Below are 27,080 nucleotides of genomic sequence, written 5' to 3'. Positions count from 1 at the left end.
TTTGTATAATCCATGACTTCCTTTTTTAAAGATGTACATACTTGTAGAGCCACCAGCACATTAACGTCTGACAGAGGATAACATACAGTCCTTTTGAAGGACTTCTGGCTACCTGTAGAGAACATTTTACAATTACTCAGTCCACGATCTCCTAGCCGTAACATCTGCTTGTTCACATCAAGACATGCAGCTGCTTCTTCGCAAATTCTACTCCTGATGCACAGGCATACAGGCCCGACCCCCTACAAAGCTAACACCCAAACGCAATACGGTCACGAGTGCTACTTTTCCCTCGGCACCTCTGCACACGGCAGTTCCTCGATGGGATAAGGAGGGGATGTCCTGCAGCAGCTGGCAGAAGGGGAAGGAAGTGGAGCGTGACTGGAGCGCGGAGCTGCTGCATTTGCAAGGCACGAACTGTCGTGTTGCTGTTGGAAGGGTTCTGGGGAGCAACAGAGCTCAGGGACGGAGAAGTGTGTTAATAATTAAGGCAAATACCTACAGCTGATAGTTTAAATGAGCGGATCACTTCGCGTACTAGAATTTTGTGCGGTGATTGAACTGCAATGCTTCACTTATTTTCAAGGCTGTTTCTCGGTAAGCGAGTTCATGCACTCGGCCGCTGATCGCCCCGCCGGCCGTGCCTTCAGGCCGGGCTGCCGGCAGCACCGGGAGCCGGCGCTCCGCAAGCCCCCGGCGTGTCCGTGCGCATCTCATGCACGGCTGCGGGAAAGCGCCGCGCCACGCGCCGCGGGGAACACACCACCCTCCAAAGGGAAAGAAAAGGAATACAGGGAGAAGAGGGAGAACTTCCCACGTGCCGGTAACAGCTCAGCTGTAACATTCAAATGCGCCGACCCTGCCCACGTCCCAAGGCTCAGCCGCAGCTCGGCGATCGCCCGCCCATCCGTCCGTCCCTCAGCCCTCGGCCGCGGGGCCGGCCGGGAAACGGCCCCGCCACAGCCGCCACAGCCGGCCCGCGCTCCCCGCGGAGGCCTGCCCGGGACACGGGCCCGGGACACGGCGCGCGCCCGCCGGCGGAGCCGCGCCCCGCCCGTTAACGGCCGCGCGGCCCCGGCGCCCCCTGGCGGCGCGGACCCGGCCGGCCCCGCCGAGCGCGCACGGAGCTGCGCGGCCCGCGCGGGCGGAGGGGCCGGGGCGGCGCTTCCGCGCGGGGCGGGGCGGAGACAGCGCCGCGAGCCAATTGGCTGCTCCGCGCCGGGAGGTGCGCCCCGCGCTCGCAGCGCTCCGTGATAGGACGAAGAGGGCCGGAGGGGGCGGGGCGATGCGGCACGGCGCTTCCCCGTTGGCCGCTTCTCTCGCCTGGGCGCGGCGGGCGCTGCCATTGGCCGCCTGGCGGCGGGGGGGGCGAGTCCGGCGGCAGCGGCCTCCGGGGCTGGGGTCCGTCTCGGCGGCAGCGGCGGAAGTCTCGCGAGGGAGCGCGGCCGGGATTTGGCGGCGCTGCCTCCCTCCCTCCCTCCTCCCTCCCTGCCTGTCGCTGGCTGCGAGGCGCTGGTGTTTGTGTGGAAGGGGGAGGAGGAGGAGAAGGAGGGCAGGCGAAAGGAGCCCGAGCCCCACCATCCGCCGAGGGGAGCGGACCGGAGCCCCCTCGCCGCCCGCGGAGCTCTCTTTCCCTCCCCTCGCCCCGCCATGGCCTCGGGAGACACCCTGTACATCGCCACGGACGGCTCAGAGATGCCGGCCGAGATCGTGGAGCTGCACGAGATCGAGGTGGAGACCATCCCGGTGGAGACCATAGAGACCACCGTGGTGGGCGGCGAAGAGGACGAGGAGGAGGAGGAGGAGGATGAGTGCTGCGAGGAGTGCGGCCCGCACCACCCGCCCCATCACTACCACCACCACCAGCCCATGATCGCGCTGCAGCCGCTGGTGTCGGACGGGGACCCCAGCGGGGCGGGCGGCGGCGCGGCCGGCGGCGGCGGGGGGCAGCTCCACCTGCACCACCACCACCAGGAGGTGATCCTGGTGCAGACCCGCGAGGAGGTGGTGGGGGGAGACGACTCGGACGGACTGCGGGCCGACGACGGGTTCGAGGACCAGATCCTCATCCCTGTGCCGGCCCCCGCCGGGGAGGACGAGTACATCGAGCAGACCCTGGTCACTGTGGCCGCCGCTGGCAGCAAGAGCGGAGGCGGCGGCTCCTCCTCGGCCGGCGGAGGAGGCCGCGTTAAGAAGGGCGGCAGCGGCAAGAAGAGCAGCAAGAAGAGTTACCTGAGCGGGGGAGGCGGCGGCGGGGCCGAGGGCGGCGGCGGCAGGAAATGGGAGCAGAAGCAGGTGCAGATCAAGACCCTGGAGGGGGAGTTCTCGGTCACCATGTGGGCCTCGGGTAAGTGCGCGCCGGACCCCTCCCTCCCTGGGCCGCGGGCCCCGCCAGCGGCCGCGCGGTGCGGCCGGGACAGTTTTGTTTTGAAGGGAGGCCATGTTTTGATGTGTGCGATGGGCGCCGCCATGTTCATCGCCAGGGCAAGTATGGCGGCTCCCCGAAAAGATGGCGGGGTCTGCGCTGCCGCCGCCGCTGCTGCCCGGCCGCGGCGGGGGGAAGGAGGCAAACATGGCGGCGGCCGCCAAGATGGCGGCGGCGGGGGGTGCGCGGGCGGGCGGCAGCGCCGCCGGCTCCCGGGCCAGGCCGCAATGGCGTAGTTTCTGCAGCAGGGGGAGGCGGGGTGCGGGGCGAACCTCCCCGCGCTCCCCCCGTCCCCGCCCCGCCGCCGCTCCCCGCGGGGCCCGCTCCGCGCCTGCCCCTCGCACTCCCTCCCCTCCCCCGGCCGCCGCCGCCCTCTGTCCTCCTTCTCCCCCGTGTCCCGTCCCGCCGCCCCTCCCCGGCTCTCTGCCTGCCGTTCCGCTCCCGTCCCTCCCGCCCCGCGGCCGAGGGTGAGGCGTGTGCGCCGGGCCGTGACCGCGATGTGCGGGCGAAAACTCGCCCGCCCCGACCCCGCGGCTCCCCGGCCCGGGGACGGCGAACCCCGAAATACCGTGTACAGCTCGCCCGGGGGCCGCCCGGCCCCGGCCCGCTGCGGTGGCCGGGCGGGCGGTGGGTGGGGCGTCCCCGCCCGGAGCCCGCGGTGCCGGCGAGGGGAAAGCAGCTCTTCGCCCCCGCGGGGCTGCCCGCGCCTCCCGCCGGCTCGGAGGGGGCGGCCGCAAACAACCGGCCCTTCAGAGCCCGAGGGGCGCCGGGGGTGACGGCCGGGAGGGGCGGCTCCGGAGCTGACCTCCGTCCCTGGGAGCCGCGGGCAGGAAAGGGGCAATTCCTGGCTGGCGCTCGGAAACCGTCGGGCTTTTCCTCGGCTAGGTCTGAAGCTTTAAATAAGCTTTTTAAGTAGGCACAGGGAGACCTTGTCGTGGGAGATTCTATGTTTTTTGAGGATTTTTTTTTTTTGTGTGTGTGTGGGAGTGTCTTTTAAAGGCAGTAAAATCTTGTGAAGGTATTTAGTGTCTGTGGGACTTGAAGTAAAGCTGACATGCACGTGCCCTTTTTTTTTTTTTGTTTTTTTAAATTTTTACAAAAATGTATTGCCGGCAGCAATGCTCTGTAATCAGAATTCTGTCCATAAGTTACATAAATGTGAAAAAAAAGAGGTCGAATAATACAGTTCACATAATATTTAAATTGGTGGGTGTTTTTTGAATAGTAAGTTGGTAATCTGTCTCGCATATCATAATTTTTGTGCTCTCTCGAATTTTTTAGAAGGATTCTAATAAGATAGAGATACTCTTGAAGCTTTTGATGTAGTCGAAAATGTTTGTACTCTGATGCTTGCAAATGACTGGAGGTTGTTAGAAAGGGCAGTGTAGAAGTGTATGGGATGGCTGAGTTCTCCTGCCTGAAAAGATGGAAAGCACAGTGGTATGGATTTTTACTCTCTTTTTAAATACAAGTGACTACTTCAGCAAGTTTCACAGAGTTATCTGGCACTATTGGCATGTCAGTTGACAACCCAATGTGTTTGATTCAAGTTCTTTACTTCTCGATGTAGAGTTTTCCTTATACTATTTAGCAGGATGGTGTTCTATGTGCTTCTGTATCACTGTATGAAACTGAATAAATTCCCTTACTAGTAGTTTTATTAGAACTGACCATCCAAGAAAGATAAAAGATAATAGAAACTAATATAGTCTGCTGGCCTGTGGAAGCTGCTGGAGGTAGCTGAATGCAAGTGGCTGTATGACTCATGAGCTGGCAGGATACAGGACCTCGCTGAGATCAATTGACAATTTCTAGCATGCATTTGCAGTCAGAAATTCAGAGTGCCTGATAGGATGCTTCCTTAGAACTGCATGCTAATTATTACTTGGCCAAAGTGAAGCATGTGTACAATCAATAAATTTGCTTCTCTTCCCACATACACAGCTTTTATATTGTGGTAGCCTTATTGATTTTGGTGGTTTTCTTGTTTAGGAGCATGACCATGGAGCTCAGTGGGAATGATACCCACTTATAATTTACTTGACACTGAATTGCATTGCTACATTTAACTCAATTACAGTCATGATGCAGAAGAATAAAGAATACCTAGTCTGACTCGACTTGCCAAAAAATGCCCTTCCAAAAGCAAAATCAAATATATAGGGGAAAAGTTTGACTTCCCCTCCCTTTGCGCATGCAGACACCACCTGCCAGCTTCAAACAGCCTTGGTAATAACCTGCTCAGCTGAGAATGTTGTGAAGTTTTAGTGAGAATATTGGACAGGCTCTTACACTTCATATGCAGCTTATATATTTAAAGGGGTCCGATGTGGTGAAATTCTGGGGATTTTTTTCCTTTCTTAAATTTTTTTTATTTTGCCTTTTTTTCCCTGAAACATCAGAGGCTGAATTGTTGCCAGAGAAATTGAAAAAGAAAAAAAACTTGAGGCAGAGGGATATACACACAAACCCAAAAAAAACCCCAACCTGAGTACCTCCCCCAAAAACCTCAACCTAAATCAAGGCCAAAAAAACCTAGAATCACTGGCTTGCAAAAGGGTAGTTCTAAAGTTCCTGTAAAGAATCAAACTACTTTATTTTGAAGAAATATAGTAGGTTTGAATCTGTATTTTGACATAAAGATTTGCTTGCACGCTGATTCAGTTGACTGTTTTAAAAGCTAAGTGAAAAGTTAATCAAAAGACAAGTCATAAATGAGGCCATGCATCAAGATAAAACAATGAGCCCTATATTGCTGTGCATGGTATTTTGAATTGGGAAGAAGGACACTTTGCTCACCACAGTGTGGGAAGACGATGTGAATTAATTCCTTGTTACTGTTTGCTGGTGCTACTACATGGGCTTGTACAGGGGTGGTACTAAATTTAACCAATCATAAATCTTCTTCCATAAATGAGTATAACATGTCTTATAGCGCCTCTTGAAATGTGTAGAAATAATCTGTGAAATATATAGCAATGTGACTAAAGGGGACTACTTAATCTTTGTCTTGTTATGTGGTTTCTTAGAAATTGCAGAATTGTTGTTGGCAACAATTTCGACTTACCATAACTTCTCTTATCACCTTGGTATCTATGGTGATATCAAACTTGTGACCCATGATTAAAGTGTTTAGTTTGAAACATGAGTGCCTTGTTCTAGTTCAGATCAGCTTTTCAGTTCTTAAGAATACAATTATTTGTCTTTCTTCATGTGTTCATGAAAGTAAGACGTGAATGAAGGTGTATTTCTGAAAGTGTTGAAGAGGGCATATGGTGGATAATTCAATCATGTTCCTGTAGTGTGTTTACTTTATATCAGATATATCAGAAAATTGCATATAGTTAAATTGCACGTAGTCCAAGTGAGACACCCCAGTTTGTACTAGAAAAATCGTTCTTATCAAGTGGAATTTATTTGTACCTTTGCTGCATTCAGCTTGAATCATTGTCTTTAGTGAGTTTTTCCAGGTTGGGTGCACAATAGTGAAGGGGGAGGGGAAAGATCGTGAGAAATCACTTTGTCAGATGGTGCTTGCAAAACTGATTCTTGCATGCAGGAACATTTGGGAAGGTGGTGCTTAAATGCTGGTTGCACCAAATGCTGGAAATTTCAAGCAATTGGGGCTTAAATTCAATGGCGAAAAAATGGATTAGTGTAACTACATCTTCTAGGTAATGACTGTCAAGCTTCCAGACCTGAAATAGGTGTTGGCTTACATGGTTATTGTAGCATAATCTGCAAGCTAAGGGCTGAAGTAGCACAACCAAACACTGCCCACAGATGTTAAACTGCTCAAGTGTCCCATCCCTAGATGGGAAAGACAAAGATACAGAAGTTACATGTATGGTTTGGAAATTATTTTTGATAATACAGGATGACTGTGCTGTGGACCCTTATTTGGAAGTTTGGGAGTTCATGTTGGGTTTCTAGAAGATTCTTCAAAATCTCTTAAACTTTCAATGACTCAAAAAATAGAAAGGTTTTCATTTTACTTCATCAGATTGCAGGGGTGAGAAAAATAGCCATCTGCTGTCTGAACAGTTGTCTATGTAGTATAAATGATAGATGAGTCACTTAGTTCAGTTGTGAGGCTGTATCGAGGATGGCCGAACTGCTTTGCAATGAGCTTCTTATAAAGTTTGTTATGATTGAGACAGAAAGTGATTCTCTGGTTTAAAATATTAAGATGACAATCTATTTCTGATTCCGATTAAGACAATGATATAGGCTTCCTCTGTAAGTATTGAATCTGCCCTGACATTTTTTCCAGTGATAAGGTAGACTGTTCCTCTGCATTTGTTTTAAATGTATTTTCAGTTTTGAAAGTGAAATACACGAATGTGGTTCACCATCTACAATTACTCAGTTAATTTGCTTCTTAGCCCACCTTCAGGCTACGATCCTCTAACTTGCTGTTGGATCCTTCCCTGGGGCACTTGAGTCACTCCTATGCTGACCATTCAGAAGGTCACAGTGCTTCGGCACAGTCTCATAAGTGCTGAAGTCAGATGATGACTGTTGATATGTGCACTGGTTTTGTCAGTTCATGTCTCAGTGGTGTGAAATAAGAGATGGGTGACACAGGGAAAGAAGAACCTGTTCTCCATCTGTGTGCAAGGCACGTCAGAAGGAAAGTAACCTAGCAGCCGTTTAGGTTAAAAAATGACATACTGTGCAAAATGGAATTTTAACATTCAGAAGTGTCTGCTAAATAACTGTATTATTTAACAAGCTAATTACGGTTCTTTGCTTCCAAACATGACCAATGAACTAATTTGCCTGAGGAGATTGCAATGTGGTAGCAATAACCAAGCTGTTACCACAGTGCCTTGGTACTGCACAGCTGCCGAATACATCCTTTATCCTGTAATTGCTTTTCAGCTGTTCCTAAAAGCAAATGTGTTTAACTGTGTGATCATATTTTAAGCTTAAATGTTCATCCTTTTAATGGCTAAGTAGAATATCTTTTAATTTGGTGCCTTGAGGAGGAGGCTGTAGGATCAGGTGTCATTGCTTTGCTACCAGGTGTATCTTGAAAGTTCCCTTTTGCACCCTGTTTTCCTCAGATGAAAACTGATTGAACATCAATGCGTTCTCCCTGCTCAGTAATAAAAGACGAGGATGGCCCAGAGATTTGGCAATTTAGATAAAATAAAGATTAACAAGGAAAATCAAGAATAAAACTGAGGAAAAATAATGACAGAGCTTCTTGGGTTGAGAATTAAGAGGGTCATCTAAGTAAGCTGGGAAGTTCAAGAGTTGTCAGCTTCAACTCAAGAAATACACAAAATAATGAGATTCCAAGGTGGGTGGATTTTTCTGTGTAATTGAAGGGCTGTAAGAGATGGAAAAATTGTGGTAATAGGAGCAAGATGTGATCAATAAAATATTGGGAAGCAGATTCTACCATGTTTTGTTATTGATTTGTTGCATGGAGTTACTAGTTTTATTCCAGTAATCTTGGTTCTTCCTCCTTCATTTTATACTTGAGCTTAGTTCTCTCAAAACTTGAGGTTGTTTCACCAGTAGTCAAAAGATACAACTGGCTAAACACTGAACTTTCACTGATCTTAGTAGAAAAATGTTTGACATACTTGCTTTGAAGGGCCGTAAGTGGATCCAGTTCAATATGTGTATTGCTCATATTTAGGGGGCAGTGAGAGCCGTGCAGATGGAAGGACACTGAACATGAAGATGTGTTAGGGTATGTCCTAAAAAGGTGCATAGAACAACCCAGTTTAGACTTAGTACCTACCTTATTGCAAGTTGCCATAGAAGGATGTAGGGGGAGGCCATTGAAATTGTGTTCCAAGTTCATTACAGAAAGCTGCATTGGATCTATAAGAATAGTGCTTCAGCCAAATGCCTTATATTTGAATCTGCTATACTCCCAGGTAGTTTTAAGGGATAAAACAAAGTAGATCAGATAGTATATATAGTACTTAATTTCCTTTACCTGACTGGCTCCATGGTTCTGTCTGTATATAACTTGCATGGGTATCATCCAGAGGTGTCACTGTAATTTCAGGGTTGTGTCTGTGTTTTGCTTTGCTTTGGATGCAGGATGTTTGATTCTCTGATGCTTCAGGAGAGGAAAAGGGGGGAGGTACTTTGCCTGTAGTGGGCATCATGACTTGCTTGAATTCAAAAAACAACAAACAGCTTACTTGCCCAGTTAGCAGCGAGGATGATCAGTTCAGCCTTAGACGAAGTTTGCTTGCACTTTTACCCTCCAGACTTCGAGCTGCCTAGTCCAGGTTGATAGGCCATCACAAATAAAGTAAATCTGTGCATAGAGGACATGGGTGAAATTTTTCCATTTCCAGACTTCCTGCAAAAAAAGTGTGGGATGGTTTCTTTTGTGTTTTCTCTTTGTTTTGTTTTCCCAATGACCTGATAATGCCACAGGATGGTCATGATACTAAAGAGGTACTGAAGTCTTCTACTACTTTTCCAGAAATATTAGCCTAACTTTACGCTTCGAGGGAATTGGTTTGTATTTTATTGTTTTGGTTTAAATTTGTTTTTAGAAGTGGGGGTGTGTACTGCTGTAGAGATGCAGTTTTTTGTTACAGGAAAATGTGGGTTTTTTTATTTTCATATAACTGTTAATGTACTAAACAATCATTTCTCTTATGTTTTATTCTATCCAAGCAATATGTTTATAATTTTTTGTGTTTTGCTCCAGTAGTCTGTGGAATTATATAGCTGTGGAATTGACTTCTTTTGGCAGGCTTTTGGGAAGTAAAGCCACTGAAGGCTGCCTTTCAGTTTGGTCCTCAAATAGCAAGAAAGCACTGTGGAATAGCAAACCTTTACACTAGGGAAGGAAAGAAGATCTTTAAGAATATATACAGAACTTCCTAGTTGACTCATCTGATGTGAGGCAGGAAATGAAAACTTGTCTGTGTTATGAATGTTATCAAACAGTCAAACTGCACATTCTAGGTAGCTGTTGAAATGGCCACGTTGAGGGCAGCTGATGTCATTCTAGTCTACAGCATAGAGAAGGTGTCACGTTTAGCTCTGCAAAACTTCTGTGCCATTCTGAGCTCCCAGTCTTTTTTCAAGCTTCTGTTAGAACAAATAGTTGCCAAACTAGAGGCTTATTGACTTGAATTTGTAGCTCCTTCAATTGCTGTAAAACCTAACATATAATCCTCGCTTAAGGTAATTTGAATTGCTTTTTTAAAGCATTGGTAGGGACTGAAAGGTAGTGTAGTGGTGAATGGTCAACTAAAAAAGGTCAATAGTCAGTTTTGTAGTTTATTTTGAGTTTAATGCTGCAGATAGTATTTTCTTATTTACACTTCTGTCTTTGCAGCGCTGGAGTCTGTTTTCCTCTTTCACCATGGAATATACATGAACTGCTATTTGATCTGGTAGATCAGATTAAACCTCAAACTAGCAGTAACATTTCTAGAAATAGCTTGGTGGCAAACATTAAAAGCAGGCATTACAAATTGAATAGAAATTTGTGTCTGGTATATTTTGTTTGTTTGTCTTGTTCTCTCTTTCCTAGCCTAAGTTACTGAGTACTGACTAATGTTATTTCCTGTGTTTCTGTTTAGGGGAAAAATCCGCAAACATTTTGTCTTTTGTTTTCTGACTTATGTTTTCCTATTTTTTTTAATTTGGTGAAATACTATTTCTGTCCTACCACCTTGTGTTTCCACTCTTTAAAAAATATCGGTAAAATAAAACTTCCTGTTGTTTTTGTATAGCCTCTTGTGTATAAAACAATTTCCAGAATCTTCTCCCCATACACATAGTAGGAGAAGTGCTGTCAAGTTGTATTACATTGAGCTGAGTAGTTACAGCCATATATACATCTGTTGTCCCAGGTGTATTTGAGGGTGGAAAACAGTGTAGGTGCTGTGTCTTCCTTTCTGCTGCTGTGAACACTGCAGTGAGGAACATAGATGGATGTTTCTGTTCTCTCTCATTTTTGTGTCTCTCAGTTTCTGTTATAAAATAGCAAGAGGAGATAGAATGCATGGTACAATGTTTTCTAAGGTATGAATATGAGTAGACAGCAACAGCAGGTCTTCCACCTGATTTCACTGCAATCCTTGAGCACAAATTCATAGGAGGAGCTCTAGAACAGAGAATACAAGAGTATCGTAACTGGCTTGCAGATCAAAGCTTTGAATAATCCCAGTCTGCTGTTTACGTAGTGGAGTGGGAAAGTGCTTAGGCTGGCCTTTGCCACAGAAGGAAGAAGCCCCCTTGGGAGAGGGACACACGATTTCAGTTATTTGCTTTCTTTGAGATCTGTCTGTAAGTGTGAGAAAAACTTAATTTTGCAGGCAGGTGCTGAAGCCCATCAGCAGTTATTTTTAAATTTCTTGTCTTGATGACACTTCTGTTGGAGGTCAGGGAAGTATTAAGACACTGAATTAAAGATCAGTAGTCCTGGCATCTTAGGGTAAGTGTCTGCTGCTCTTCTGATAGTCTTGCAAAGTTAGGGACTGCTGCTGAGTATCAGTGTGGGTATAGTGAAGATTAGTCCTGAAGAGGTTAAGGGAAATAAATATTTAGGCATTGTTTCAGGAAAAGTACGTTATCTTTCAAGTGCAGCCAGCACTTATAGGATTGTTCTACTAATTTCTGTATTTGTTTTTGCTTAAAGTAGATATGCAATTCCTGCTTTTTTTTTTCCTCACTCACTGTATTCTTTGTGTGTTCTTCAGGCTGTAATGGTATGGGTGTGTTTTCGCTCTTCACAATTAGTGTGGAAATCTGGAAGTGCAGTGTATTCTTTTAAATGTGCAGCGATAGTGAATTTTTATTGAGACGTAGCCTAATAAATTGTATGCTGTTTTGATCTTTAGTATGTATTGAATTCAGTATTTTGTGTATTTCAGATGACAAAAAGGATATTGACCATGAAACAGTGGTTGAAGAGCAGATCATTGGAGAGAATTCTCCTCCAGATTACTCAGAGTACATGACAGGGAAGAAACTTCCTCCTGGTGGAATACCTGGCATTGACCTCTCAGACCCCAAGCAACTGGCTGAATTTGCTAGGTAAGTAGGAAGAAAGGAGCTTTAAATTTGTGTTCTTTTCACTGGTTTAATTGTGAAACTGTTAGGCAAAATGGTATATTTAGTATGTCTTACAATTCCATTTAATTATCTTCTAAACCAAGGGACTTAATACAGAATCAGCTACTCTGTTCTGAACTAAAATAACAGGGTTTTATATTCAGCAGTGTATTCTTCAGTGTCTTTCAGTCTCCAGTTCCATTAGGTAAGACAGGACTTACAGACATTCATTGATAGGTTGCATCACTCATTGCTGTAAGTAACCCTGCCTTGGGGTTGGACTAGATGGTCTCTAAAGGTCCCTTCCAAGCCCAACAATTCTGTGATTTTACATGACAGTATTTCTTTCATGTGAGTAGCCTTAAATTCCTGAGCACCAAAGGATCCAGTAAGTGAAATGCTGGGTTCGGGTTGTTGAGTACAAAATAGTAAGGCTACAGGATTTAGTTGGCAACACAGCTTCCTGTTCTTTTTCACCTACTTCTTAAGCTCAAGATCTTAAATCACGTGTCCTGCACTTTCAAGTGCCACTGATAATTGCAGTTTCACAGCTGGTAACTATACTGCTTGGATTTTCTCTGGTGAGTCAGAATTGTCGCTCGTTTACGTATCAATAGGCTGACCTGAGTGACAAGGTGACTTCTACTTTCAAACGGCGCAGGAGTGCCTTGCAGCGGGGCGGGGCAGAGTGTCCGCTGCGCCCGGCTCTGGGGCCGGGTGCTCGGGGCAGCCCGTGGCCACCAGAGGGCAACCGCGAGGCCGGCGGAGAAGCCGCCGAGAGCCGGCTCTGCTGCGCTGGCCCGGTCCCCTTGTGCTCCTCTGGGTGCAGGGGCAGCCTGAGTGCTGTGTCCAGCTGGCTGAGCACGGCTGCTGGCTGTCTCTGGGTGCTACTGCCACATTTTCCCAGGCTGAAAGCAAAATATGTGTAAAGCCACATTCATTTTCATTTTTGTAGCAGCTGGCTATTCTTCAGAGTTTGGGTGCCTTGTTCTGATACTCAGAGCAGGTAGACAGTCACATGCTGTTATCCTTACTTCCTGGCAGAGAGAGTGTACCGTTTTCCAGGTAGTTGCTAGGTGGCAGGGACTGATACAAGTTGATACAAGTTCTGGTCTGGCTTCATGGTTTGCTGGATCTTGGTGTTCAGTGTGTGCATTTATTCCTGTTTCACCTTTTTGATCTTGCTGCTTTTTACAACTTTTGTCCTGTTACTCTGTAGTGTGTTTGTGCTGGAGGAATAACAGCGCGGCCTCATCCCACAATTACTTTCACTAAAGCCATTGAATTATAAGTTTTGAAGGCTCCTAGTAAAATAGTTCTGTAGGGTTTGATTCCTGCTTCAGACCGTCTGATCTGGAAATGTATTAAAGCACATTACAAACAGCTGAAAACAGGGTTGTCTCTGAAGTGATGGGTGGTTCTAGCTATTGATACTCTTGTGTTTTACTAACATTTATCAAAGTTACTGTAATGCTCTCTGGGACCTGCTGAGGAGTTCATGCAATTTTTTTGCAAGTAAATGTTTAAGTGATACTCTTGAGCGTAGATAGTGTTCCAATTCTAAACTGTTACTTACATATCTCTACTCATGGTGTGTTTAGAATGGTGTTCTCCATTACTTCAAAACATGCTAAAACTTTACTCTGGTTCTATTAAGCACTGAAGTACTGAATAGCTGTCTTCTGTTAGGAAGCAGAAATAGTTTCTTGCAGGGTATTCTCCATGCAAATACTGAATATTTTTTCCTCAGATTGAGATGAATACTTGAAATGGTTGTCAGGATTTGGGCTTCTTGAAATGACTAGGCTGCTTCTATCAGATGTGTTTGCATATTTCTGAATATTGTGGAATGTTTTAGTTAGGTTTCTATTGAGAAAATAGTGGCTGCTGGCAGCATTTCAAAATTACTACTTTTCTATATTTATAGTATTTCAGAATGTTCTAGGAAGTTCCAGAGCTTGAATTTGTAGCATGTAGTGGATAGGTTCAGTTTTATGTGTACAGCCTCTTTTCTCACAGCAGATAAAATATAATCCATTTCAGTCAGAAGATAAATGTGTGATGGTAGAGGAAGCACCTTGGTTAGATATGACCTTTAGTAATATACCCAAGTTGCTCAAAACCTGGGAAAAATTCTTCTCATATCTTAATTATAGATACATGAGAATTTAATGCATTTTCTAAGAAAGGTTATTTGATTTCTTGGTCAGAATTGGTGACTGTCAAACTTTTGCTTTACAGCTGTATGTTATGTCTTAAATTACTGTGTTTGTTTATTCTTCTGAGACTGAAGCATATGGGTGTGTTAGAATTTGAATATTTCTTGTTAAGGTGTTGTCCTCTTGCAGTGAAGTGTGTTGAAGGGACTCCTTAGCTAATAAGATGGATTCAAGTACTGATATCTGCAGACTACTGTTCAGTTGTCTTATTGACCTTGCTGTGTGCATTATCACTAGGAGCTTTGCATGGCAAGCTGGAAGAAAATATTTGGTTTACATGGCTGGAATTGACTTTGGAGATTCAAGGAGTACAGTTTTTCATGCTAAAAGAATGTGTTTGCTTAGTATAAAGTTCTGTGAAATTGCCAAACATTGCTCATTGCTTTACAGTTTAGAAGCTCAACATTTTTAGTAGCAGTATTCTGAAAAGTTTTAGCAGTACACGAAGTTGAAACTTAACTGAAGTTAAGTAGCTTTACATGCTGTAAGGTTTTGAATTACAAATTTGTACTTAGATTACTTGAAAAAAGAATTGTGACTGTCCATATATAAGAAAGTGTGAACTGGCTAGTAAAACTGTATGCTAAGTGCATTGTGTGTAGTTGGGGGAAAGGTAGGGTTGCCTTTTGGTTTTCATTAAAGTAGGAAGGAATCTCACCATACATTTGTAGAAATTACCTCCTCCTCAGGCTAGATCCACCATACAACAAATGCAGCTTATTTTGATTAAGGATAAATTGATTTGAAATACTGGCATTCATTATTAGAAACAAAGTTCTGAGGTTAGGCTTAAACAGAAAAAGCTTGAATTCTAGTGGTAGTAGATTTTGAGCAAGGTTCTGGTATTCTGATCATGAGCTAGTTAGTGAAAGGTAATGCAGGGATAAACCTGATGTTTGAAGTTGCTTGTAGCTCTGCAGCCCTTTAAAAAAATAATTCAGAACTGTAGTAATTGAGCAGCTGCAGAGGCCCCCAGTGCTCAGAGCTTGGTGGCTCTCGCAGAGTGAGCGGTTGCAGTCTCTTGTGATGCAGTTCTCTTTCACTGCCTGGTTTAGAACATATGTCATTGAGTCATGGAGCAGGAATCTGAATCCTTTAACTGGAACATTGACAGTTTTTCCGGGAAAAGCTTTTATGTATTCTATGATTCCATTGAAAACACTGTGAATAAATAGGCTGTGTCAGAACATCGACATGTTCAGTAATGCATAGATGAACGACCAAAAGTTACACCTAGCTGGCAGCTTATAATTTTTTACAAATTGCTTTATTCTGTTTTAGGAGTCTTGAATTTTCTCTAGCATGTTCTGAAAGCACAATAAAAAAAGAAAAAGGTGGAATTCTCTTGCAATCATATCAAAATGTGAAATGTTAATTGTGAATGATCTGCTCAGAAGGACAAAACCTAATAATATACCATGTTTTCACTTGATACCTTTGACTGGGGAACTGGAAATCCCTTCAGGTGGAGTAAAATGCTTAATCCAAATCTAAATTGATGACAGCTTAGTAGTTAGCTGTGAAGAAATCATAGCTGCTTGGTAGTGAAAACTTAGGAAGGTAGCAGGGATATTTCTAGAACGTGCATATGGCAAATTTCCCTCAAAGCAAGCCACTAAAAAGGATATCCCTGGTTGCCCCCTCCCTCCCTCTTGTCTTCCAAATACATGACTGAATTGTCTGAAGACAGCAGAACACAGACATCAGTAAAACAAAGAAATAAGAAGGAATATCCTGTAGCTGGGAAACTGGCACAGTAATGGGTCCTGGTGGTAAAAACTTTATTCTTTGTGGTTTTATTTTCTGCTGATCTTGGTATCTTTTCTGAAGGAGAGCCATTGTGAGGACTGCCTTCCTTTCAATCCACTTTCCAAACCCATAGGAAACAAAGGAGAGGAAACTGCATTAGAGTTTGAAATAGGACACCCTTTTTAGAAGTGACAAAGCCTTCTGGTCATCCAGATTTATGACTTAGGCCTCTTTATAAAGTGTGTGCTTTTGTATTGGTTTTGTTCTTGTTACAGAGAAGCTTAAAGGGCAGTAAAGTGACAATTGCTTTACCCAGTATTCTTCTAGGGGAAGGGACATCTCCTGGTCTGTGCCACACTGCACAGGTCAGTGTCCCTGTTTACACATATGATATTCCTCATAACTGGGACAAACCTAGTGATAGAATTGTGGAGTGAAAGAAGTTCTTACGGCAGTTTTGTTCCTAACTGTGGCTGCAGCAGGTAAGATGCTGTTCTTGGGTTGTATGTAGATAGATTCCTAGGACACCTTGTGCCACTCCCCTTTCATCTTGTTTGTCCAAAAGCCAGTCTAGCCAGTTCCAGGAGTTGTTCAGCACAAATAAACTCTTGCAGTAGCACAGGGCTGTGATGCTCAAGCTGGCTCTGCTCAGCAGGGCAGTGCAAGGGGAATGGCATAATGAAGGGAATGCACCAGCAGTACCAGTAACACTGCTGAGAGAGAATAATTTCCTCTACCTCTGACTGTTCCTGGGGAGGTGGGGGGGGGGGGGGTGGCCATCAGCCCAGGTGAATATCATTGCTGTCATCAGAGACCTCTAGGATGTGTTAAAAGAGTTGCCTGAGAGAGAGAAAGTAAAGCTATTAAGGTTAGCTTTATGTACAGAGGGAGCAGAAATGAGCTGAGAACACAAAACTCCTTAGGAGTGGCAAAAAAAAGGAAAATTGTGGAGCAAGGGGGAAATTCTGTACTGTTATTTGAATTGTATTTCCTTTCTTCCCAGCTTTAACACCATTTCTATGGCTGACTTTTAAAATTGCATCAATTGACAAGTCTATAGGTTATGAAGTTGGAAAGGAATTTGGGGTGGGGATTAAGGTTCTCTTAGGGTGAAGTACTCTCACTTCAGCTGTGTAGATGAAAGGAAGTAGTTAGGTTTAACTTTCAGATACAGCACAGTGACAATATTGTTTTCTTTATTTTGAGAAACTGAGTGGTTTAATACATGTGATTTCACTCTGTCTTTCTTATGCATGGATAAGGAAATGTGCTTTTATGCAGCTCATTCTGTAAAGCTATTGGGTGGCACACATTCCTGTTTCCTCTGCTGTCACCCATTCCCTCCCTCCACTCCCCCAGTGCAAGTTAAGACCTAGCCTTTAATTGCAGTGTCCCAGTGACCTGATCCAAAAGGTGCAGGTACCCTTCCTGATTGTCACAGTTCATTGATGTGCAGTTGGCGCAACGCATGTAAACTTAACACAGAAATGAAAATTTTGGTCTTGCCATGTAAATTGACTTTCTGCAAAGGCAACTGTTTCTGAGGTTCCACCCCAGTAATAATGTGTGTGTCTGTAGTTGTGTTAAATAGTGATATTTGTTAGAGTTCTGTTTTTGGTTAATATTTCAGGCTAAGAAAACTTGGATGGAGCTGGTAGAGATGCTCTACTGGGTGGGAGCCAAAAGTCTAACCACCACCAGCAAGAGCTACCTGCACAAGTATAATTAAGATCAACAGCACAGATTCTAGTCTGGTCTCCTTTTGCAGAAAGTTAATTTTAAAGTAAGACCAATATCTTTTTTTCTAATACATTGAATATGTAAGTCTTTAAATTCTTCTCTGAGGGATTGTCCATATGGCTTCTGCAGCTTTGTGAGCAGGATGATATTTTTTGACACAATGATGTACTGTAGCTGTGCCTGTGGTATTGATGCCTTCATGCCTTTAATCCAGGTGTACAAAGGGCCTAGCAGCTTCCTCCTGCCTGTGGCACTGAGATACAACCTGGACACCATTTGCCATCGCTTCTTTTGCATTGTCTGCTGCTGTTCTGTTGATAAGCTTGGTTATCTCTGGAACTCTGTGTATAAGTACAGTCTTGTTCCACAGTTTAGGCTTAACCTGCTGTGCTTCCATGAAAAATGAGAAGATCTAAAATTACTCATTTTTTAACTGAAGCCTTTTGCCATTTGTGTCCAAATGTTCAAGTATACTACTGGGCTGATACTGCTTAATTTAGAAACAAAGCCTCAAAATTAAGAACTCCTTAATGGACATTCATGTTCTATGCCTATTCAGACACTGAACTGAAAAATATAAGGTGTATGTTGATACTGCAGTCTGTCCCATGTCTGACCATCCAGTTCACCTGCAATTGGTTCCTCAAGGTTCCTTACTGCACTGGCCCAGGATATTTTGCTTTCCACTCTACCTCAACAGCAGTGTTAGAGATGACACTGTTGCAGCATTTCTTTCTCAAACATTGAGGTAATACCAGAGGTAAGATACAAGAGTCAGGAAGAGGATTTAACACAAAGCTTGAAATTTTAGGCACTGCCCACTAAAGCTATTTGCCACATCTCTTGTTAGCAATTCTCTTGGTCTAGTCGCTCCCTTTATAGGTGGCCAGTTAAGACTTCGGAACAATAGTGGTTTTACTCATTCTGATCATGTCAGGGACTCAGATCTCAGACCTAGGAAAATTTTTTTTGCTTCTTTTTTTTTTTTTGAGCTGGGGGGATGACTCAGCCAACATTTAACAGGTTGATTGAATTAGAAGGAGGTGTTTTTGGCACCAGCTTTGTCTCCTAAGGATATTTGTTCTCTAATGGAATTAAATCATGACACACTGTTCTCTCATGTCCCATCTTGTCAAATCATTCTTCTGTGACCATTTTAACAATTGCTCATTTCTGTCCATTTTCCTGTTTTTTAAAATCACAGAGACATAATAAGGAGAATCCCATGCTAAGGGTAATTGAAAGCTTTCTGTAGGGGTACTGTAAAGACATCTTTTGTGTGTGTGTGTTTTCCTAGAGCCTCAGTACCTATAGTACTATTGAGTCTGGAACCTCACTGGAGAGTGCAGTCAGTCAGTTAATCCCAATCACTTGTTTGGAGTCAGGTATTTTAATACTTTACTCAAAGAGACTGTGTGAACTAAAAACAGAACAACCATTCTGTATTCCAGTTGGATTATATAAATTAATTCTAATCAATAAGGTCAACTGACTTGGTCTGTAGTCTTGAAAAAGATAGTTACAATGAAAATTAAGGTAATGAGGAGACTGCTGTACAGGAACAGATGTAGTCTGCTGTATTCAGAATGTTTCTGCCCTTAAGTTGATGAAATCTTAGTTGTACTGCTGGTTGTGGTGCACAAGAGGAGCTTTGTCAACACAAATACCTTACACGCATTCACAAGTCACTGTTAATATCTGTAAATGTATCTGTAGCCCTGCAGGAGACTGTAGTGCTCTTCAGGAGAGCTCTGTACTTGCCAAGTGTGGTCTGGAGATGCTGAGGCAAGCAAGAGTTTCTCAAGTGCCCACTTAGAGAAAAGAGCAAAAGCAACCTCTAAATCCTTGGGGTTTGGTATTGTCTGTGAAGTGGCTGTCAAGTGCTTTAGTCTGCAGATGATCACTTGAACTGTGCTACATCTGCAGTACTGAAAGGACTCAGAGTGAGGGACCAGTGATAGCTGACAGAGCCATAGGAGACTTGTCCATCACATATCACTCCACTGTCAGTTGTAAGATGATTTTCCTGAGTCTTCAGGACTTCTGAAGGATTTTTTTCACTGCTCTTGCCTTAACTCACCCTCTTCTCTCAGCAGTCCATGTGAAGGAAACAGGTGAAAGCAGATTTCAGCCATAGAAGTGTGACAGTCCCAAAGAAGTCTGGACTTTGCTTGCAAAAACCAAATGCTTTTGTGGTCAGAATGGAGGCGTTTTAGTTTATTTTCCCTACATCTCCTGGGAAGATTTTGTTTAAGAGTTGCTGTTTAGCCATTTTCATATAAATTAATAAAAAGGGATGTAAAAAATTACATATATATATTGCTTGGAAATCTCTTCCCCCAGCCTTGTTCTTTTATATCAGTTTCCAGAAACAGAACTCATTGCGGATTAAAACTGTCATGGATAGCAACAGACACTTTTCCTTCTTAGCATTAAGAAGAGTGTGTACCAGAATTGGAATTCTGATAATTCCAATTATTTTGTTAATTTCAAGCTACTCATTCTATTTGAGTCTAGGGAACACCACCAATCCTGTGGATTAATTTACAGATATGATACATAGGTGCCTTGTCACACAGAGCTGTCGTGTGCTGTGTTGCCAGGAAAAGCAGTTCAGTAACCCACATGAACACACTGGCTCTGCTTCCACATCTAGGTTTGGGAATGTGCAAAATCTCATTGCTCGCCTAAGGGAATCTCAGCTGTATGAGGTTCCATTTATTTACACTCACCTAAGGCTATAATTAGATGGAGATAAACCTTTTCTTTTTTAATTTTTTGAAGACAGCACCACAGGTTTGAGAAGTAAAGACAGCTGAAAGTGCAATGCAGTTCCCTAGAATCACATCTGGCTCTTCTGACTTTCTGATAGGTGGTTGTTATAACACTGTTCTAAGGTTGTTTTGTACAGAGAGTTTTACTGTATGTAAAATAGCTCTAACACATACAGGCAATAATTTGCTGGGCTCCTTATGTAGCAATGGAGGTTATTGACACCCATAAAATAATGAAGATCCCTGTCAGTGACCAGGAGTAAATTGGTGATTGCTTGTCAGTTGCCAAGAGTGGAATCTGTGTGCACAATACCTTAAAGTAAGAATAATTACCATTTCTGTGGTTGAAATGGATGTCTGTGTTGTCTGTGTAGATTGTATAATTTGCCTGATTCTCCTTTCCCTGCTTCTGTGGAGTTTTCTTTATAAGTATTGTGTGATGAAAATACTGCAGAATGATTGAACCTATACTCCTTCATGTCCTGCTGCATAGATGGAGAGGAAGTGAAGCTAAATAGGCCACATGGGTACTGGCACAGCACAAATGGAGTTTTCAAACAAAACCTCCTAATTGAGAATTTTTTTTCCTGACATATGCTAATTGCAATTTCCACATATTCAGAGGATTAAGAAGATGGTATTAAATGTCTTATTCTCTATTTGAGAGGTCCTTCTGGAAAGCAGAGCATTCCAAATGCTAAATTATATTGGTAATACTTTTATGAAGGTTTTGAAAATGTTAACGTGAGTACCATTGACACATGTAATACTGGGGGATAAAATGTGCTCATTATATAGGCACTTAGGGGAGAAGAGCTGTCTACTAATGTGTTTCTACTAATATTTTTTGTACTGTTTTTTTATCTTTAAGAATGAAACCAAGAAAAATTAAAGAAGATGATGCTCCACGAACGATAGCTTGTCCTCACAAAGTAAGTCAAGTCCTCAGCTTCTGAGTAGATAGTAATTTGTAGATCAGAATTTTGTATTGATGTTTTCTCTTGAGAATGAATAACTAAAATATCTTACTGTTAATAGTATACACTCAGTTAAATGTATTTTAGTTGTCATTCTCTAGAGGTTTCCTTTAAAACCTTTCACTGAATAATATATTATTCCCATTCCTTGTCTTAAGGTTAGTGCATCCCTAATCTTCTGGTAACCATGATGCACAGCCCCTAACATGCTGGTTTTACTGTTGTGATTTCCCGACACCCAAGAATACATACTTGAAAGAATGTTCTGAAAGCTGTTCAAAGTACGTTCCTAAGATCTATATATCCTCTGCTTGGAAACTATGACAGATTTGGAGTCTAGATCAGGAATCAGCAATTTATGGTGCAGATGCCAAAGTCAGCTTTATTGGAAGACTCTGAATTACATTCCATAGAGCTGGAAAGTGCATCATCATGAAAGAGAGAGGCAGGCATCTTTGAGATACGATTCTGATCCACTGGTAGCAAGGAAGCTTCTGTCTTGAATAAATGTTGCCAGTCACCTAGATTGGTAGCCTGTGGCTTTATTGCATTATCCAGCTTTTGTAGTGCTTCTTCTAGCTAATTTAGTCTGTGGCTAAAAAAGACAAACACAATCTTGCTGACTTCTGGTCTAGATAAGTGTGAGCCTAAGCAAATGATCAGGGCACATAGCTATTAAGAGTTATCTATTAGAGAGCATGAATAGAAGGCTACTTTCTGACAGCCATGGTGTAAGGAATTTTTTGAATTCCTCTTTGTGCTTATATTGATTTCCAATTCTCCACATTCTAAAAGTGTCATGTTTTTTTGTAATACAGTATGCAAAAATACAAGAACAGTTATTTTTTACTATACCGAGGAATGTTACCGTCATTTCTTTGATTTACTTTTTCATAGCCTCAACTTCATCTAAACGGGGGGAAAAAAGAATGTTCTATCCTTCCATTTTCTATCTTGTAGTGTTTGTAGGCTTTATGCATTTATGAGTTCAGTTTAACAAAAGAAAAATATTGTAGTTGTACCTGCTGCTCTCAGAGGCAAGAAGGGACTTAGAAATAAATACAAAAAAAAAAAAGTTGATGGTCTGTTTATTTTGGCACTGCTTTGCCCCACCCACTTCTGCTATGTGCAACGAATGGTGGCACAACACTTCAAAATTAGCCAAAGAGGTTCTAGTTCCTGAAGAGAGAACTCCTGAAAGTGACATTTCACCCTTTTTGTAAGAAACAAAGCTTATTTAAATTTATTTGTTTAGGGGAAGGGAGAAAAAAAAAAGAGCCTACAGAATTTAAGATTAGCAGTTTAACAGTCCTTTAGGGTACTGTTAAACTTTATGTATCATAACACAGTGGTGTTGGCACACTAGTCTTATATAACAACATCACTAGTAGTACAAATAGGATTTCTGATTTTTAATAGGATTTTATGAGGGATTTTGAACCTTGAGGAACCTTTATAAAACATATGATAGATATCTGTTGATTGTCACTAAGAAGTGAAAAAAAATGTAGAAAGATTAGGTAAATAGAGCCCCAAGTCACTGCTGGCTTAAGCATACTCTGGAATCAGAGTGGTATTCCTCTGTCAACACAGAGTTGACCCCCAGGTTAAGACTTCTGATGCTGTACCTGAATTAATGTGTCTTCTGCTTTTGGATTGAGTTGGGACTAACTCACGCTGTATTCTGCTGCCCAGAATACAAATCACTTGTAGGTTTAAACTGCAGCAGCAGTGGCACTCTGTATCAAGGGGGTACTGGTCAGTCTGCTGCTGCCAGTTTGGACAAGGCAGTTCCTGTAAGTTGTTATGTGCTGGAAAACCCTCTTGCTCCATTTGTTCTCAGAAATGGGGAGGACAGAGAAGGAAGAGGACAGAATGTTGGGAGATGGTGCACATACCAGTTGGTACTAGGGAATAATGTGTGGTATATTAGAGACTATATAATATATTCTAGTACTGTAGTTCTCAGAATGTAGCACTTTGAAGAATACACCATAGGTATCCATGAACTCTCCTTCTGTCTTTGTTTATTTGGTTGGATTTTTGTTTTGTGTTTGTTTTTTTCCTCTGATCTGTTAAGTGCTTTTGTTTGGTTTATTCATTTGCTTCTGTCAGTCTGCATCTTCTCCATAAGACTGTCCTATTATTCATTTGACTGCACATGGCTCATAATACTGTGTGAGGAAAGGGTTTGGGATCTTTTTGTTTGGGTTGGGTTTAGGTTTTATTTTGTCAGCTTTTCAAATGATTAGTTTTTCTTGTATTGCTTTTTAAAAAGTAAATGTAAGGGATGTTCTTTTCAGGGCCAACTATTAAGAAAGTATTCAGGATATAAAAGCATTTTAAATGCTTGTACTGTAGCAAATAAAAACCTTCTTTATGAGAACTAGCTTATCTACTAATTGAGTTTCACTGTTCTTTTTAAGGGCTGCACAAAGATGTTCAGGGACAACTCTGCCATGAGGAAGCATCTGCACACTCATGGCCCTCGAGTACACGTATGTGCAGAATGTGGCAAGGCCTTTGTGGAGAGCTCGAAACTAAAGCGGCATCAGCTAGTTCACACCGGAGAGAAACCCTTTCAGGTACTACTGGTAACCTGCAGGCACGAGTGCCACCACTTACCTGGGAACCCTGGGGACTCTAGCTATAACCTGGCTTCCCCAGGACTTGGGCATACTAGGGCTCTGCTGAAATGAGATGAGGCACCTGAAAAACTGGGAGTCCCCTGAAGTTAATTAGGCTATTATTTACATGAACTTCTCCAAGAAATTGGTAAATTGGACGTACATGGGAGATACCTTCCAAAATATGATGTAAAGTTGCCCTCTTTATAAATGAGGTCTGCAGTTACTAGAGAAGTAAGAAAATGTCTCTTTCTCCTCATCATCTTTTCAGCTTAGTACTTGTGGACAACTGAGACTTGGGGCTGCTTGCTCAGTTAGTTACCTCAGGGTACTAATTTTCAGTAGGGTTTATTAATCAGTTTTCAACAAAATGATGGAGTCACTGAATCTCTTTCCATTTATATTGAGTCACGTGGGCTTCTGCCACCAGAGATTCCCTGCCCTCTTCATATGATACTTCCTATCTTTATATTTATTCTTGGTCTTGATCATATATGTCTTCCACATACTTAAGATATGTGGGATTTCTCTAAAATAATCAGCAACAATAAATTATTTCAGAAACTTAACTGGCAGTCCTCAGGCATTTGCTTGGATGCATTCACTGAATATCCTGTGTAGTAAATAAAAGAAACACTAAATGTGCTGTCCTTTTTATATCATGTCTGTCTTAAAAGTAAAGCAGGTAAAATGAGAAAATCTTTGCAAATCATCACTCAGAGGGGGAAGTTCTGATGTGAAATCCTATTTCTGTTTTGTTGTACAGTGTAGGTACACTCTCACATTCAGTGAGGTATGTATACAGTGTAGGTACAGTTTCACATGCAGAGAAGGTGTCTTTAGTGGAAGTGCTTGCTTGCAAGCTGGAGGTCATTTATTTCCCTCTTTGAAAATAGATATGCTATTGTGTATATGCTGTATTCTGAAGTATTGCAGTCTTCAGTGCAGTTCTGAGGGGATCCCCACGGCTTCACCCATAACAACTTTCAGCCTCTGGCTTCATGTTTGTGCAGTCTAGTGATTTAAAGAAGACTGTTTTTCTGCTCAATGATGGAGATGAGTTCCATTAGCTAACAGAGTGTTTCTTTTCCTTCCAACAGTGTACATTTGAAGGATGTGGAAAGCGTTTTTCACTGGACTTCAATTTACGCACACATGTGCGAATTCACACTGGCGACAGGCCCTATGTTTGCCCGTTTGACGGCTGCAATAAGAAGTTTGCGCAATCAACCAACCTGAAATCTCACATCTTAACACACGCTAAGGCCAAAAACAACCAGTGAAAGTCGAGGAGAACGTTCTCGAACTCAAAGCATCTTACAGGAAAATCAGTTGGAAAGAAATACGCCTCCCCTTTGTATATTGTTTCTAGGAAAGAATTTTAAAAAAAAGAACCCTACAAAACTAAAGGACGTGTTTTGATAAGTAGTAAATAAAAAGCAAAAAAAAACCACACAGAAAACTTGAAGGTGACATTGCTAAGATGATCCACCTTGGTCTGTAAGCCCGTTTCAAGAACACGGTGTTTTGTAAAGTGTGGCCCCAACTGGACGGGTCAGCTCACGAACTTGCATCAGAAAAGACAATTCTTTATACAACAGTGCTAAAATTGGACTTCTTTTCACATTCTTATAAATATGAAGCTCACCTGTTGCTTACAATTTTTTTTAATTTTGTATTTTCCAAGTGTGCATATTGTACACTTTTTGGGGATATGCGTAGTAATGCTATGTGTGATTTTCTGGAGGTTGATAACTTGCTTGCGGTAGATTTTCTTTAAAAGAATGGGCAGTTACATGCATACTTCAAAAGTATTTTCCTGTAAAGAAAGAAAAGTTATATAGGTTTTGTTTGCTATCTTAATTTTGGTTGTATTCTTTGATGTTAACACATTTTGTATAATTGTATCGTATAGCTGTAATGAAATCATGTAGTATCAAATATTAGATGTGATTTAATAGTGTTAATCAATTTAAACCCATTTTAGTCACTTTTTTTGGAGAAATACTGCCAGATGCTGATGTTCAGTGTAATTTCTTTGCCTGTTCAGTTACGGAAAGTGGTGCTCAGTTGTAGAATGTATTGTACAGGCACTGACCGTTTATTAACACCTGATAATATGTACATCCCCCATGTAATAGAAAGGACAACAATAAAACAGTGGTCCTAAAGAAAGAATCTGGCAGAAAATGATCTGTAAGCGCAGTCAATTTTCTTTTGTTGTCCAGAGCAGTTCTAGTTCCTCTTGACCTCCCAGAAATTGGAAGCTAAATAAACTCAAGTTTCCTTTACTTTGCATTCAATTACAGTGATTTGTGATGTAGTTAAGTTAATGCCACATCAGGTGGTATATCTAAACAGAATTGCTGACTGTAATTCTGGTTTTGAATGACCTAGACTTCCATTAACTGGAACGATGGATTTGGAGACGTGGCAGTGTAGTGGGGAGTGTTCTGTGTGCCTGGACAGCAACTAGGTAAAACTGTACAAGAAATAACTAAATGGAAACCTTTGTTTAGTCAAGGTAAGGAATGTTGGCAGTTTAAATGCAGTAATGATAGAAAGTGGAGGAATGGTAGGGTTTGGGTGATCATACCAGGAGAAAAAAGAAACTGTTTCTTCTTTTGTCTAACTTGCTTGAGTGTAATGATAAAAATTCTTGGAACCTTATTGGACACCTTTTGTTTCAAAACAAGAACTTGAAGTTCTAAGAGAACTAGATGGAGTTGAGTTTTGATGGTCTAACTAAGAGTGGTTACTTCTCATTTGTTCAAGTGTTCAAAGAAAACTTAGCAGATACTATAGTAAAATGTGACAGATTAATAAACAGAAGAAAATGCAGAGAAATGCATAAGTTATTTTTTAGAGGCATGTAACATATTTTAATGCAGTAAAAAGTGTTGTTAATCTTTTTCTGAATTCTGTTCTTAAAAAGGTTCATCAAAGTTTTCATTGCTAATACTGTAAAATATAATTTTGAGTCCAGTGTTGGTGGTAGTGGCAAAAACATGGGTAATAAAGAAACTGCACTTAAGACCAAGGGAATTTTCATCCATACATAAGTTAATCTGAACACTGCAACTCTAGTCTGAGGTTATTGGGGTAGAAAGAAAGTTGGGACATTTAATTGTAAAGTATGCGTTAGAATTTTGGCAGTATTTTTTCTTTTATATATAAGCAGTTTTTGAACAGGACAATATACTGAAACTTGTATAGTTATAGTTAAATTAAATTCTGTATACAGTTAAATTAGTGTCTATTCTTTTTGGAAGGAAATAAAATTAATTCAGTCTAGTTCTAATTGACCTTATATTTCTTCTTAAGCAGTATCTGTGATGGTGTTAGGTTTACAGAAGTTTGCTTTCCTGCGTTCTAAAGTCATTTATTGAATTGCAAGGTGTCAGTACTTCATCCTTGAACATACATTAGGGACTGAACTATGTTACTTTGAACATACATTTGAGACTAAGCTATGTTAAATATTGATTTGAGGACCAACTGGGAACTGTAACTGTTAT

At 42.3% G+C, this 27,080-nt stretch overlaps 2 protein-coding genes across 3 annotated transcripts in view; one reads left to right on the top strand and one right to left on the bottom strand.

Moving 5' to 3' along the window:
• DEGS2 (delta 4-desaturase, sphingolipid 2) overlaps positions 1–3,075 on the bottom strand; it is a 39,382-nt gene extending 36,307 nt beyond the window's left edge. The window contains exon 1 of one of the 2 annotated variants that reach the window (XM_053980023.1): positions 2,994–3,075. The gene's annotated coding sequence lies outside the window, so the exon portion shown is untranslated. Of the gene's footprint in view, positions 1–2,232; positions 2,300–2,993 lie in introns of those variants that run through there. The other variant, XM_053980022.1, reaches the window with a different exon arrangement.
• YY1 (YY1 transcription factor) lies at positions 1,367–26,856 on the top strand. The gene is made up of 5 exons (XM_053980020.1): positions 1,367–2,347; positions 11,296–11,458; positions 20,830–20,890; positions 23,362–23,520; positions 24,663–26,856. Exons 1-5 carry the CDS (start codon positions 1,651–1,653, stop codon positions 24,843–24,845), a joined length of 1,263 nt encoding a protein of 420 aa, XP_053835995.1. The 5' UTR covers positions 1,367–1,650; the 3' UTR covers positions 24,846–26,856.
• The last annotated feature ends 224 nt before the right edge of the window (positions 26,857–27,080 follow it).

The sequence above is a fragment of the Vidua macroura genome, chromosome 6 (genome assembly GCF_024509145.1).
Source record: "Vidua macroura isolate BioBank_ID:100142 chromosome 6, ASM2450914v1, whole genome shotgun sequence".
Classification (NCBI taxonomy): domain Eukaryota; kingdom Metazoa; phylum Chordata; class Aves; order Passeriformes; family Viduidae; genus Vidua; species Vidua macroura.
This window is presented reverse-complemented; position numbering and strand designations above follow the sequence as displayed.

What these genes read in the sequence shown, in the direction of transcription:
- YY1 (XM_053980020.1), top strand. Translation starts at nt 1,651, where the DNA reads ATGGCCTCGGGAGACACCCTGTACATCGCCACGGACGGCTCAGAGATG. An exon ending in GGTCACCATGTGGGCCTCGG is followed by an intron (nt 2,348 to 11,295) that starts GTAAGTGCGCGC and finishes TGTGTATTTCAG; the next exon opens with ATGACAAAAAGGATATTGAC. An exon ending in CAACTGGCTGAATTTGCTAG is followed by an intron (nt 11,459 to 20,829) that starts GTAAGTAGGAAG and finishes TTTATCTTTAAG; the next exon opens with AATGAAACCAAGAAAAATTA.